The sequence below is a fragment of the Heloderma suspectum genome, chromosome 10 (genome assembly GCF_057233095.1).
Source record: "Heloderma suspectum isolate Gila_16-S chromosome 10, 16-S_ref, whole genome shotgun sequence".
NCBI lineage: Eukaryota > Metazoa > Chordata > Lepidosauria > Squamata > Helodermatidae > Heloderma > Heloderma suspectum.
The window spans coordinates 34,865,539-34,880,630 of record NC_139467.1 but is presented as its reverse complement, the minus strand read 5'-3'; the positions used below and the strand labels follow the sequence as shown (position 1 = coordinate 34,880,630).

The 15,092-nt window shown below is 42.3% G+C and overlaps 1 protein-coding gene across 5 annotated transcripts in view; it reads left to right on the top strand.

The window, feature by feature from the left end:
- RCAN3 (regulator of calcineurin 3) overlaps positions 1-15,092 on the top strand; it is a 34,088-nt gene that overhangs the window by 6,764 nt on the left and 12,232 nt on the right. For 4 of the 5 annotated variants that reach the window (XM_084815898.1, XM_084815900.1, XM_084815899.1 and 1 more), the window contains one exon: positions 6,593-6,845. In XM_084815898.1, coding sequence (XP_084672024.1) covers positions 6,651-6,845 — 195 coding nt within the window. In that variant the 5' untranslated portion in view covers positions 6,593-6,650. Of the gene's footprint in view, positions 1-758; positions 6,846-15,092 lie in introns of those variants that run through there. The other variant, XM_084815895.1, reaches the window with a different exon arrangement.

Sequence of the window (15,092 nt, the reverse complement as noted above, 5' to 3'; positions counted from 1 at the left end):
ATTAAGTTGTACCAGAATGATGGGAAGAGAAAAGTATGGAGAAGGAAAGGAACAGCTCATGAGCCAAAGCATACCACATCCTCTGTCAAACATGGTGAAGGCAGTGTTATGGCATGGGCATGTATGGCTGCCAATGGAACCGGGTCACTGGTGTTTATTGATGACCTGACTGCTGATAAACGCAGCAGGATGAATTCTGAAGCGTATAGGGCTATACTTTCTGCTCAGATTCAGCCGAATGCTGCCAAACTGATAGGACACCGCTTCATATTGCAGATGGATAACGACCCAAAACATACAGCAAAAGCTACCCAAGAGTTTCTGAAAGCAAAGAAGTGGGGTGTTCTTCAATGGCCAAGTCAGTCACCTGATCTCAGCCCAGTAGAGCATGCTTTTCACTTACTGAAGACAGAAAGACCCACAAACAAGCAACAGCTGAAGGCAGCTGCAGTAAAGGCCTGGCAAAGTATCTCGAGGGAGGAAACTCAGCATTTGGTCATGTCCATGGGTTCCAGACTTCAGGCAGTCATTGACTGCAAAGGATTTTCCTCCAGGTATTAAAAGCGATCCTTAAGTTTGAAATGATGTTGGTTTGTTCCATTACTTATGAGCCCCCAACGATGGGTGTGTGTGTATGCCACTGGCTGTCCTTCCTGAATGGTTAGTGCCCCACTTTTGTCAAACCCCTTGAATGACAGCTGAAAGTCCTGCCTTTGCTCCCATCTGGGTGTGTTTCCTTTCAACTTCAATGTGGTGGTGTACAGAGGCCAACTGCTAAAACAGTTATCCTTGTTCCAATATTTCTGGCCCTGAGTGTAAGTATGTGCAATCCTTGCAAACCCCGCACAGCCTCCTAAATTCCTCTGAAGTACTACCTCTCTGAAAGGAGCCACTTGGCTTTGGGAATTCTCTCTACCCCTCACCCCCACCTACATTTCCAATCACCATTCTTCTTCCCTCCCCTATCCTGTTCTTTCCGTCTTTCTCTTCTTTATTCCACCCAGAGCATATCTTGGGGAATTCTTAAAGAGAATTCCCTTCGATGGGCAAGAGAAGTTCTGAACTGTATTTGACTTTATACAAACAGACAAGAAGGTTGGTTTTTCTCTTCCTCCTCCCTCAAGTCTTTGTGAAGAGTGGATTCACATGGTTGCAGAGAAACAAAACTGGGGCTGTTTTCTTTGTCAGTTGCCATTATCCAGCAATGGGAAGGGGTGTAGCTCGTTGGCAGAGCACATGCTTGGCTTGCAAAAGGTCCCAGGTTCAATCCCCAGCATCTCCAGGTAGGGCTACGAAAGAATCCTGCACAAAACTGGCGAGCCGCTGCTGTCAGTCAGTGTCAACAATTCTGGGTGAGATGGATCCAGGGTCTGGCTCAGTATAAGGCAGTTTCCTTATACTATGAACAGAAAGCTTTAATTTAAAAAATAGGAGTTTTTGGTTAGTTTTTTAAGTGGGGGAGAGATAAATACTGCTACTTTATGCAATCCTATGTGTGCCTACTCAGAAGTCCCATCATGTTTAATGAGGCTTACCTTCAGGAAAGTGCACATAGGATTCCAGCACAAGTTACTTTTGCAGGGAGGTTTGCACCTTGATGTTCTGCATGTTTACCCAGAAATAAGTGCTGAGTTATGAGCAACTGGTACTGCAAGCTTACTACAGTGCCTACCCAATTCCGTCTAATGAATTGACTACCCTTTCAGCTCAGTCCTATGCATGTTTTGTCATTTGTGGGCTGGTGGGGGTGGGGTGCATGAACTCTAGCTTCAGTGGTGAGGGAAAGGCACTTAGTACATGCTCAAGTTTCTCCATAACTTAGCCCTAGTTTTGAAAACAGACTCATTGGCTGAATCCTGGTGAAGTCTTGGCACAAATGAAGTTGTGGGGAGGAAGATACAATGAGAGCTTGTGCATAACAAGGAGGGGGTAGAGAGGAGTTGCGCAAAACAAGACATCTGTTTTTATGAAGAGTTGCTGGAAGATGGTAGGATGAGGAGGGATGGTTGCATGGAGGGAAATAGAATTGGTAGGGGGAGAATGTACTTGCTCAGTGTTGAAAGAAAAAACATTCTGCACATGCTCAGAGGCACTCTATATTTAAGAACATAAGAAGAGCTGTGCTACATCAGACCAAGGTCCATCTAGCCCAGCATTCTGTTCACACAGTGGCCAAACAGATGCCCATAGGAAACCCACAAGCAGGACATGAGTGCAATAGCACCTTCCCACTTGCTTCTAACTTTGGTGAAATGTAAATAAATTCTAGTAATTCTAAATTAGAATGCATGTATATCCTTCAGAAACGTTGCAGATTTCTTGCCTGGGGGACACCTTTAATGACCTGTGCAGTTTCATACAAATTTACCCAAAAACTATTGAGGAAGGGGTGAAAGGAAGGGAAAGCAAATCATTCCCTCCCCCAAATTGGAGAACTCCCCTTCCACATGAACTGCTACACCTATCCTTCTGAAACTTTGCTGGTTTCTTACTTAGGGACAACTGCAGGCTGTCTGTAATTTTCAGAACAATGGTCCGCAAGGAACATAAGGAGATAACCATGTCCTCTTTTGGACACCTCAAAATATCAAAGCCACCCTTGCACAAAAACCCTTGCGGCTAGCATTCTGAAATTTGGCAGACATGATCTCCTCTGATGGGGCAATGAATCCTGAAATTTTTATCCAATTCTTCCAAGGAATTAAATTTTTATTGGCAGTTCCCTTTAAAAGAAAATCAAAATATAAACCCTGCACCTCTTTTTCTGACACTGGGCAGGTGTAATCCCCTTCTAGAGGGCTATTTATCTACTTGCCTATTTATCTACTTGCAATTTCTTGCTTTCAAACTGCTAGGTTGGCAGGAGCTGGGACTGAAGACGGGAGCTCACTCCGTCACGCAGCACTCGGGTCTCGAACTGCTGACCTGCCGACCTTCCAGTCTGCAGTTCAGCGTCTTAACCACTAAGCCACCGCGGTCCTATCTCTAGAGGGCTACTATGCCTGAAATTATCATCCAGTTCTGACCAAGAGAAAAAAGTTTTTTTCTAATTTCCTATGGTAGTCAACAGGAAGCATAAAGACTCATTTTTCCAGACCTTAACTCAGGTTGGTGCTGAGCCAGAGGAGAAGCAGGATGTTTTCCAAAATGCTGAATCGGGGTCTGAGTTGAAGTGGGCAGGGGGGTCAGTGCACACTTCTTATGTATGTATGTAATCTATACACACACACACACACACAAGCACACTGCATGCACATCCCCCCCATCCATATATATATATATATATATATACACACACATATACACACACACACACACACACATATATGATGTGCGCTTAGATGTGTGTGTGTGTGTGTATGCAAATTTGTGTTATGGGCCTGTGCCCCGGATCTTTTAAGAACCTAGCAACGCCCCTGATCAGCACTCATCTTGCAAGCTGATTTTGGGGGTGGGGGTGGACTCTTAAGTCACCAGGCCTGCAGTATGATCGTGGCTGCAATTTTATTTCTGGTCTCAGTTCTTCATGATGGAGTGGCTTTTTATTCTCTGAAGCTTTTATAGACTGACTCAAGGGATGGCAATCTCATATTTTTCACAACAGCTTTTTAAAAAACGTTTATTATATACTTTTATACATATAACTGAATCTTCCTGATCTCTTTAGGGTGGCCAGATGTAAAAGAGGACAGGGCCCCTGCACCTTTAAAAGCTGTATAGAAGTGGGAATTTCAGCAGGTGTAGGTTTTCATGGAACCTAAACCTGCTGACATTCCCTTTTCCACACAACTATTAAAGGTGCAGGGGCCCATAATCTCTTCCCACCTCAACCTGCTTTACCATAGGTTTTTGGTACGTGATGATCTAGAAGTTGCTATAGCAAACCCCTCTGGTTTTACCTGTCGCAACTATGCATGACAGGGTTGAGAAAATCTTGGTAGCCCATATACCTAGGCATTTTGATATACTCCCCTCAGCCCAGTTCTAATGCCAGTATTCCTGCACTGAGGAGGATGAACTAGTTAGTTTTGTACTCTTTTTTCCCCTAAACACAAGCGACTCTCCACAGTCATTGGAAACCATGACTTTCAGTGGGCAGGGCAAAGCGAGGGAAGAAAAACTCCATGCCAGACCTGATCTCGTTTCAGTCCTGGTACATATAGTATAGATACACCCCTAGTTACATTGCAGCTAATCCATTGGGCTGATCCAGAGAAGTCCAGGGGAATGTCAAAAGCATTTTTTTATGTTGTGAGCTTTTTGGTTCAGGACCAATTATTGGAGCACTGATAATGTCAGTATTGTGGTAAAGCAGCTTGAAGTGCATGTTAGGGTGGTTGGGTGGGTGAAATCCCTGGTTTTAAATATTCTTCAAACTGAAGTATAGAACTCAGCCAAATTATTGATTTGTATGTGTGTTTTCTGAAGCGTATATCTTCATTTTTAGGCTTCATTTTGTAGTTTAGTTCTAAAGGATATGCATCTGGCTCATATAATTTGTGGGAGCTGAAATATACATGGTTGACCATTCAGACTATCAAAAATAGTAACTAAGTAGATAAATATATTTACATATGAAATTAATATTTTTTTTCTACAAATGGATTCCATAGAAATCCAAATTGGGAGAATACTGTTGAAAGCTATTTGGCAGGGCTTCTTTATTACAATGCTGGAAATGTGAGATAAAAAGCTGATCATAATTATTCTTGTAATGGCATCTTATAATGTTCAGGGATCTACCATTTTTGGCTAGCTTTGCTAGCCAAGCCACAAATTTTGGGCACCAGGACCTAATTCAGCTCTGTACAGCAGTACTGTGCAAGGCCTCCCTATAGATAAGGCTGGCAGGTTGTTTGCCAGTTTGGCCAATCCAAGATGAGGTACTCCAGGCATCTCCTTGACAAAACAATCAAGCAAGCCTCAAACTTCCTCTCAACCTTGGTGTGGGGGTGGGGGGGCTGGGATTGCTGGGCAGCTGCTGGAACAATCCTTACCTACCCCTGCACCTTAAAAGGTGGCCGGAAGGCTGGTTGCTCATCATGCTTATCAGAGGACAGCAGTTCATATGCCATGGGAAGCAGAAATGTTTAAGCTTGAATCATATTTATTATTGTGGGCTTCATACTAGATTCAGGGACTAGTAGGTTTTACCAGGATCATTCATTCATTCATTCATTCATTCATTTATTTATTATTACATTTATATCCCACCTTTTTTCCTCCAAGGAACCCAAGGCAACTTACGTGATACTCCTTCTCCTTTTTATCCTCACAGCAACCCTGTGAGGTAGATCCATGAAGCCCATCTGGATGATCTTGTATTCCTATTTTTATGTCTTCCAACAAATGTGTTCAAGTTTCAAAATACTCATTTTTGGCAGCTAAACGTCATGGGCATTTATTCACCTTCTTATGGAGACACACTATTTTGCCCATCAGTCATTGATTGTGGATGCTTATAGTCCACTCCTAGGCTTGCTAATCAGAAATGAAGCTCTTATATTTGTTAATCAGAAATAAATCCCTCTTTGTTCAGTGGAGCTTACTTCTAAATTAGTGCATATAGAATTACAGCCTTAGCATTCAAGAAAGCAATCTTGCTTGGTATCCTTAGCTTCTTCACTCATATACTTGTGTATATGAGTCCTCCTAACATCAAGATGTGGGAGGTCCTGCTGTGGATGCAAGCACTGGGTGGGGCAAACTTGAGGGTGTAGCTTGTGTGGAACTTGCTTTCTGGAAAAGGACATCATTGCTCATCCATAATGTCTTTTTGGAGACCAAAAAAACCCTTTTGGTTTAAATAAACTTGGAGGGTCTAACTGAGCAATCCAGTGGAGTTGGTGGGGGGGAGAATCCATGACAGAGCTGCCAGAACTTCCTGTGTCCTGCTGGACTCATGCCAGCCAGGGCAGAAGGTGTGTGCATGTTGGGGGTGGGGGGATGACTGTTTTCTGCTCTTTTTGTCTCCACTGTTTGTCCTTTAAAAAAAACATCCCTCTTATTGCTGCCGTAATTGTCAGGGGAAACGAGGGCTTAGGGTTATGCAAATCCAAGGCCTCCCTAGATCTGCCCTGGCATAGCCCTCCCCCATCCCCTGGCATCAGAGCATGGGCAGAGGGGCGAGGGCAGCAGAGGTATTTGCTGCTGCAGCAAGGGGCCATAGGTTTGCACCCTTAGTGTGATTTGGCCTAGATATGGTAACTTGTGGTGCTTTGCTATCTTTATTATGCATTTTTATCTTTTTATGTTTTAATTTTTGGAGGCTGCCTGAAGGGGAGGGCATTGCATAAATATTTTAAATGGTATTCATTTATTTCAACTGCTTGGGAGCCTTGTTTTGGCTACCCTGGTGATGAAATGCTAAGTACAGTATGAAGCTTATCGTTCATATTTGAGTAGGTGATGGTGTCGCCTCACACTTTAAATCCTTGAACTGTAAGGGGGAGCCGGTGATACGCTTTCATTTTTTTAAGTGTCAACCTTCGCAAAGATCTTGTTTCTTGCATACTTACTACTCACTTTTAAAAAGAACAGTAATAAGAACATTCTGGCAAATGTACTCAGTTCTTTGTTCTTTTTTCATTAGAGAGGCTCCTGCCACAAGCCCGCAATACAGAGGGGGGAAAAGTTGCTTTGAATGGACAATGATTAGAGATACAATGAAGGCCTGGAGTGACAGTCAGTCAGATCTTTACAGCAGTGACCTAGAGGAGGAGGAAGAAATGATTTTTGGAGAAAATGAAGAAGACTTGGAAGAGATGATGGATTTAAGCGACCTGCCTACCTCACTCTTTGCCTGTAGTGTTCATGAAGCAGTGTTTGAAGTTCAAGAGCAAAAGGTAAGGGGTTATGCCAAGAAAGAAGGACAAAGCTAGTGTTGATCTATTAAAGTGGGTGTAAAACTAAAAAGTGTGCACTTGAGCTTTTCTTTAGGTCTTAAACAGCTGTATGGAAGGATCTTCAACAGCATCGACCCTCAGCTAGTGTATAGGGACCCACTACTAGGTTGCAGCCTCACCTAAGGTGGTTCACAACAGCAGCACTACCACCATACAAGTGCATGCTAAAAATAAAAGAGGGGATCTCCAAATGCATACTTGAGCAAAAGGAGGGCTGCAGGCCTGAAAAAGCTGAAGATTATTGCTCTACAATGTCTGCTATTTAAGCACTACTTAATATGTCAGTCATATCCATAACAACATTCTTAATGTAGGAGTCAAAATCCTAGTGCACAGATGTTGAGTGTGCATGCATTGGAATTCCCCATTGCATGCACAAAGTTTCCGAACTTGAAGGAAACTGGGAAGTCCCTTATTCCAGACTCATACTAAAGAACTTTCCTATTCACTTCAGTGCAGAAGACAACTCCTCATCTACAAAGGATGGATGCTTCTAAGGAAATTCACTCTTGCAGGATCTCCATGTGCATTTTAGAGTGCCTTGAGGTCTTCATCTGTATTTTTACTAAACGTAATGAATACAGTGAAGTTAAAACTACTTTGAACTACTTGTTTATGGAACAAAGTAATGTTGGCAAAATATTGTTATGAAAATCAAGAATGTTAGTTGGCATGATGAATGGCACAGATAGGGTTCTGTGCTATGCAATCCTATGCATATTTACTCACTGTGGGCAATGGGATTTACTCCCATGTAAGCATTCATATGATTGCAGCCATAAATACTGGCCTAAGTTGCATGCAACAGTAAACCATGATTTCCTCTCCTCCTCCCACACAGCCAGGAGGAGGAATATAGTATGATTCAATTTCACTTTTCTCAATTCTGGGCTTGTCATTGGCCTGGTACAAACCAGGAGTTGTGGTTTAAAACAAAACTCTATACAAGCCCCTTGCATTATCTTGCTGGCTTGTTTAACGAACTAGAGATTATTTTATAGCACAATTCCTAGTTCAAACATAATTACAAGACAGGAATTGGAGAAAGTGAAGCTAAACTCAGCAGGAGTTCTCCTCTTGGCCAAGGGGGAGCAGGGAGCATGTGAGCTCATAGCTTTGCTCATGCTTGCAGAGGCTCATGCAAGTAATGCTAAATCTTGGTTTTGAGTTCCATCCAACTGGCCCATTATGTCTTACAAAGAAGGGCAGTTTGGTTTTGAAGTGTTATGAGGTATCTGTTACTTTACTAACGTAGAAGGGATTAATTTGGGTTCCATTCAAGTTTGGGATTTAAATGTCTCTTTCCTCCTCACCCCCTGCTTTCCATTTTGGTATAGGCAAGCTGGAAGAATTATTTTTATTCCACGTTTCCAGCCTTGTAAATAACACTACAAAAGATACTAGACTGCAAAAAAAAAAGCCCCCCCCCCAAAAAGGGGGGGAATAGCCACCACCCCTTCTGCATTAGCCCATTGGTTTCTGTGCTGGGTGCAGAGGAGGACAGAGTGCTTCATCCCCCCCTCCAGAACACTCAGTTGCCTGCCTGGAAATCCTCGTTATGGCTACCAGGCTAGTGCTTAAACCCAAGGCTAAACATTAAGTACCAATACAAATAATAAAAATATGAATGTTTATTAATTAGTCACACACTAAGCTTTTGAAATAACCTCAAAACTCAAACAGATTAGCGTCCATAGCATGCTTCAAAAGTCTGTTTCTAGTATTTGAGAATGGTCCTGTCTGGGTGACTGTAAGTACCTACATTTTCACTTGGAATAGAATGTTTTGAAGAAACAGGTTTGATATGTGCAAATAGTCCTCTCTTTCAGGGAATGAAAATGCTAAAATTGAGATCTGACCCTGCAGTTCTCAAAATCATTTTAATATTGAGGTGCATTATTGCATTGCACAACAACACAAAATTCTTCTACCTCTCTGTAATTTTTCTCTAAAACAAACAGGTTTTTTATTCAAGCAGGGAAGGAATAAAATACCATTATTACTTTTCATTGTCCTGACAATCATCAAGCAAGGTTGATTATAAGTAGGCAGGCATGTTTCCATGACAGCTCTGTGTGAGGCTGAATGTGTTTTTGGAAAAATTCAGATTTAATTTTTTCATGATATACGCTGCTGACAAAACATGTTTTTTCCTTGTTCGAAGTGCTGTGTGGAATACCAGGGTTTTTGTGTTTTTTTTTTTTAAGAAAGAAGCTTTTTCCCAGTTTGCCCTGAAAGGCGGGTTAAAAAAAATTTAAATAATGCCTTCCCTTGGGGTAATCTTTAAGCTTTTATCTGTTTCGGGTGTGAATTAGAATATCTGAAAACTGTTAACCAAGGGTGGGGAACCAGTGGCCCTCCAGAAGTTGGACTACAATTCACAGCATTCCATTTGCCATGCTGGCTGGGGCTGATGGGAGTTGGAGTCCAACAATATCAGGAGGGCGCTCTGTAAGCCTTTCTATTGCAATCAGATGAGTGTAACAATTGATTGGAAATATTTCTAAATGTCTAGCCATCGGTATCAAACTTGTAGAGGGCCACGCAGTCTGCTTGCTATCCCCTGACACTTTGTCCTCATAGCCTGTAATTCTGGCTCTCCAGAATTTCATTGGCAGAGTGGACATTGGTTGGGGTCAGACACAGCATTTCTAGTCCAACAATATGGTTTGTTGGAGATGGAACAAGCTTGAGGGCTTGCCTCCCCCTTCCCTTCTCTTCCTCACATGGTTTGTAGGAAGCACTTAAGCTATAGTTTCCCAATTGAGAATCTGATTTAACAACCCAGGAGATCTTATCTGCAGCCAGGCACACAAGCGGAGAAGAGGAGAAGGAACACTCACGCTTGTTCCCTCTCCAACAAACCATAGTTTGTTGGAACATTATGTTTGAACCCAGTCAGTGTTTTTTATGGACAATAAATGTTTTAAGCAAAATGGCAAGTCTGTAATTATGCTGACTAAAACAATTCACATTATGGTACAGATAAAAATCAGACTGAATTACATTATTCTAAATTATATTTTCTAGTCCTGTGACAGTTATTAAAATAACTTGTATCCAGTTACATAAGGTAACAACCCTGAATGTTAAATAAATGCCATTTTTAAAAAATTTCTGTGATATACCAAATGTTACTGCTGCATTATTAGATCATACATACTTTTTAGCTTAAAATAATTATAGCTGCTGTTAATGAAATACTAGTATTTGTCTTATTTCATGTAAATATTTTAATATCATTTACTCAGTTTCTTAGACGGCAATCCTGTGCACACAATGGGAGTAAGTCCCATTGAATTCAGTGGAACTTACCTCTGAATAGACATGCAGAGGATTGCACTGTGAAAAACCTAACCCTGGTAACTTAAATAAGGTATTGGGGGAATATGAAAGGGGTAATTTGGGTGAGTGCTAACCTCCCCTCCCCTGCCCCCATGTAAAAAGGGAAACATGATCTGGAACTGGGAAAAACAAAGTGTGTAGTATATAATGTGAGGGATTTTTACTCTGATGCCCTTGATAGGGCTAAAATCCTAGTTACTAGGAATGGGGCCCAGTGGGTAGGATTTACCATGCATCCCATCATACTGGGGAAGACCTCTCTAAAGTGTGATGCATCCATGCCAAAAGAGTGGAGTTTCACACTGCAGTGGGATGGGGTTTGAATGCTTATGACTGAAGGCTCTACTTAGTAGCTCTACTATATTGTATCTGGATTAGGATCAGGGAGAGGACTCCTGAACCATGAGGCCATGGGAATAGGACTGGGTGAGAGAAGATGAAGTGAGGAGTTGAACACTTGTCTAATTTTGGTTTTGTTGTATATGTTGTAATCTGCTTGGAGCCTCTGGGATTGAGTAGGATAAAAATCCAAATAGAGTCATTGTACCAGTACTATTGAAGCTAGTCTGTGCAACCATGCATATGTAGAGGGGAAAATGAGTTGCTAAAACCACATTTCCACCATCTGAAAGTATTTTTGCTTATGTCTTACTTAATTGATCTGGTGTCAGACACCATTTATATTGAGCTTCCTTTAATATTTAAATATGAGGAAAACGTATTGATCAATAGTAAACACAAGTTCCATTTGTGGATAGGTCTCTCCAATTAGACTGTTGCTTTCCATCAGTTTTAAAAAAAACAATAATTGACTGAGGTTTCCAACTTACTACTGACACGTGCTGGTCTGACCCCATCATGGAAACGCTTATCTCTTTCTGCCTTGTGTTCTGCCTAGAGCTCATTTGCTTTCTAGTCAAGCCCTGTGCAGTTGTTGTTTCTGGCTCGCTGCATAAAGCAACAGAGGCAGGGACCCATCCCAGGAATGTTTCACTGCAAAAAATAACCTGGTATGATTATTTTGGTCTTGTTTCTATAATCGTTATTATCTCATCTCAGTAACTGCCTCATATGTTATCCCATAAGCCTGATCTATTCATTTGGCTGCCTCTACATGTTCATTTCCCAGTGTCCCGAAAAACATGGTGACTTAATGAAACCATGCCTCCTTTGCACAAGGTCATCTTGAGCAAATGTCACTGGCGATGATGTAGTGCTGCATGCTACACTGCATATTTTTCTGTTATTGCAAGCACTTCTCTCAACTGACCATGTGCCGCCCCCACCCCCTGACCTTGGTGGTCCTTCTGTGCCAGAGTACTAAGGCTGAAAGGAGGCTAATGGAGAAAGAAGACATTTATTTTTGGCAGCGAATAGCCCTAGGCATCCGCATATGAGAACTTAATTGCCTCAGTGGTTCCAGCAAGGGCATATACCAGACTTCCCCAACATGGTGCCCTCCAGATGTGTTGTGATACAGTTCTCAGCATCAAGCTGGCATGGCTAGTGTAGCATGCTGGGAGTTGTGGTCCAACACTTCTGGAGGGCACCAGGTTGGGGAAGGCTGGCATATATAATAGGTGCGTGTTGCAATTCCTGATGTCAAAAATACACAAGCGGAGACAGTGGGAGAAAGCCAGAGCATCTGTCCACCCCATGGGAAAGGGGCTGGCAACATGCTGTCATAAATCAGATATACATATAATTTTTAAAGCAGCTTACTGTACAGCTCTTGGATAGAGGAGGGGGAATTATGTAATAGCTGTTGTAATAACATTCCTATTGATGCCTGGATGGGTGATTGTGGAATGCAGCAAGCTGATCTGTGCCTCTTCTTGTGGTGGGGGTGAGGTGAGATATGTTCTTGGTAGATCCTGCCTTAACAAGGTTTGTTCTCAGGTATTAGACTACCTCACCTCTGCTATCTTTAACTATCTTTAGAGTCTTAATATTCTGCACTATAAACATGCACTTTAGACATTGAAGATGGGCCTTTTTGCATTCTGATAAGGTTTTTCTTAAAGCCTAGATCATCAGTGGGCAAAGGCCTGCAGACCAAATCCAGGTTCCCCAGATGGCCATGGCCCTCCCCCTCCTCCCTTTTCCAAGTTTGGTGGTTTTCTTGCTTTTGCACAATTTTTCCCATTCTAAAAGATTGAAATGTCTCCCCTAAGGCTTAGTGACTGGCAGTAAGAACTTTAAGCTAAAATATGCTGGTGGTTTTGGTATTTTGACCCTGCCGCTTTTGCCTTTGACCACACCCACCCCTGGAATTCAGCACTCTGGCTGAAAGAGGTTCCCCACTCCTGTCTTACATAATTCTACGTTGGCTGTTAAAATTGGTTAGAAGAACCAGCATACATTATATAGATTGCAAAACTGAACATTCATGCATTCTTCCAGATGGAATTACATTTTATTGGCTTAAAGGGTTGTGTCATGCTGGGGTATTTCTCCCCTGCTTTAAGCAGAACTGTTGACTCCTTTGTGTCTTCCCACTACTGCCTATCTTTTGGCTCTTCAGGGATGAATTGTAGAGGGGAGCCCTAGCTCAGTGGTAGAGCAGGTGCTTTGCATGCAGAAGGTCCCAAGTTCAATTCCTGTCGTCTCCAGGTAGGGCCAGCAAAGATCCTTGTCTGAAACCCTGGGGAGCTGCTGCCAGTCAGTGCCAGTTAGTTGGACCAATGGCCTGACTTGGCATAAGATCACTTCCTACATTTCCTATATAGCGGTGGCATCTCCTCTTTTGGTGCAATATCACCAAGTCCTTGGTTGGAGAATATTCCATCTCTTGGCGAAGCTGCATTAAGCTTGCCTGGTGTAAACTCCATCCACTCAGAAGACATATTTGCCTATGCATACGGGAGGAAAGAACAAAGTGTGGCCCCTGCAGTTCATGCTTCTGGATCCACCAGCAATTCCATCTTTCCAGAATAAGCCATAGATGACTGGGCATAGGGGAGGAGATGCATGGCTATAACTGTCTTCCCCTCTTCAGGGCCAAACTTCATGTTAAGTGGGAAATCCATGTTTGGTGTCCTCAACATGTTACATGAAATGCAAGCAGGGGTGGGGAAGTGTTCTCTAGATGTTTCAGACTACAACTCCCAGAATCCCTGGCCATTGGCCATGTGGGCTAGGGCTTATGGGAGTTGAATTCCAAAACATTTGGAGGTTACCAGTTTGCCTGCCTCTGGTGTACTCTTTCCCCTGTACCATTTTTCTGATCAAAATAGCCCTCCATGATGATGCTTCTGGATTGGAGGTGAGGGTGGAGAGTCACTAGCAGAACATATGACGTGTGTGATGGTAGTAATGAGTAAGAGCGTTCTGTTACATTGTTAACCATATTAAAACTATCACCTACAAAGGCATGGACATATCCTCTCACTGTTAACATAGATGTAGATGACAGCATAACATTGCTAACAATAACAGTGTTATGCTGTCATCAACAACCACTGATGTTAGTGGAAGTATGAGTTGTTAATGCCACATCCCTACAGCTTTTCTAGAAGCCTCGTGTTTAGCCTTACGTAGCAGTACTTCTAGTAAAAATGAGTCAGATGAATGTATTCAGAGCTGGCTGGTGAGTCATCATTGGGCAAAATACAAGGTCATCAGTGAGACTGAGCTCATTGAAAGGGATGATGTCCTGTTGAATCCCATGAACTAAGCTTAATTTGAAATAGTACCAATTCTTCTACAGCATTTTCAGAACAATTGATTGCCTTGTAGAAGTAGCAGCCGTGTGCACGCTAACAGGCTAATAATGCCTGTTATTAGCTTTCAAACGCATCTTTAAAAATTCTCAGGAAAACCACCTGAAAGCTACCTAAATGCTCCATCCATCTGAAAGAACTCAGTACAGCCTTTGCATCTAGATGGTTATTTGTAAATCCAGCTTACCTGGGGTACAGATTTTAAGCAGATTTTTACAGATCTGTACCTGGGGTATAGATTTGAATGCCTCTTTCTAGTGAATGTGACATTAACATGCTGACTGTCCTTGAAGTACTGACCATTCTGATGTTGCTGAGCCAGTCAAAACTCACAAGTAGTCTCTCTGTGAGCCAGCCACATAACATGTAATCCATAATAAGATCACAGATCTCAATTGAGGCAGCTTCTGTGGTCTCCAAAATGTACTTTTGGGATCCTGCTTCAGATATCAGGTTGCCTCATGAATAGATTTTGTGCATGAAGAATGCAGCAGAAACTCAGATATGAACTGTCAGCTCCCATAAGCTTGCCTGTGGTTTAGTGGATGAATTAGAGAACTTGAAATGTATGTTAAGCACATCTTAGATTACAATATAGGACTGGTATTTGATTGGACATTTTTTTAGTGTTTAAACAATTTCTTATAACAGCAACAAAAAAACAGAAATATGCTACATGCAGAAATGGCTGTCTTTTGAAAGCCTTCAGAAAGTCCATGTGATTCCAGAAACACTATAGATGTATAACACCATGCCCAAATAGACGCCCTCTCCACAGCACATGCAGTTGACTTGGTAGCCCTGACTCCTGGCTGTTTGCGATCTGTGCCCCCGTGACTCATGTTCGTGTGGTCGCTTCATGTGTCTTATTGAACCCCTCTGTGATCCTGTTCGGAAATGCTTGCAGGTGCAGCACATGGCCTGTAGGAGGAGTGAGGCAAAAGCTGTCCAAATAAAAGAGGGGCTGCCGTTTCTACAAAAGCATTCTTGGCTTCATGTAATATCTGACCAGCATTCCAACCTTATTAAGATGCTGGTAACTAAGTTTATTTATTCATATCATTCATATCCTGCCTTTCTTCCGCAGAGCTCAAGGTGGCATACGTGGTGTTCTCTCTCT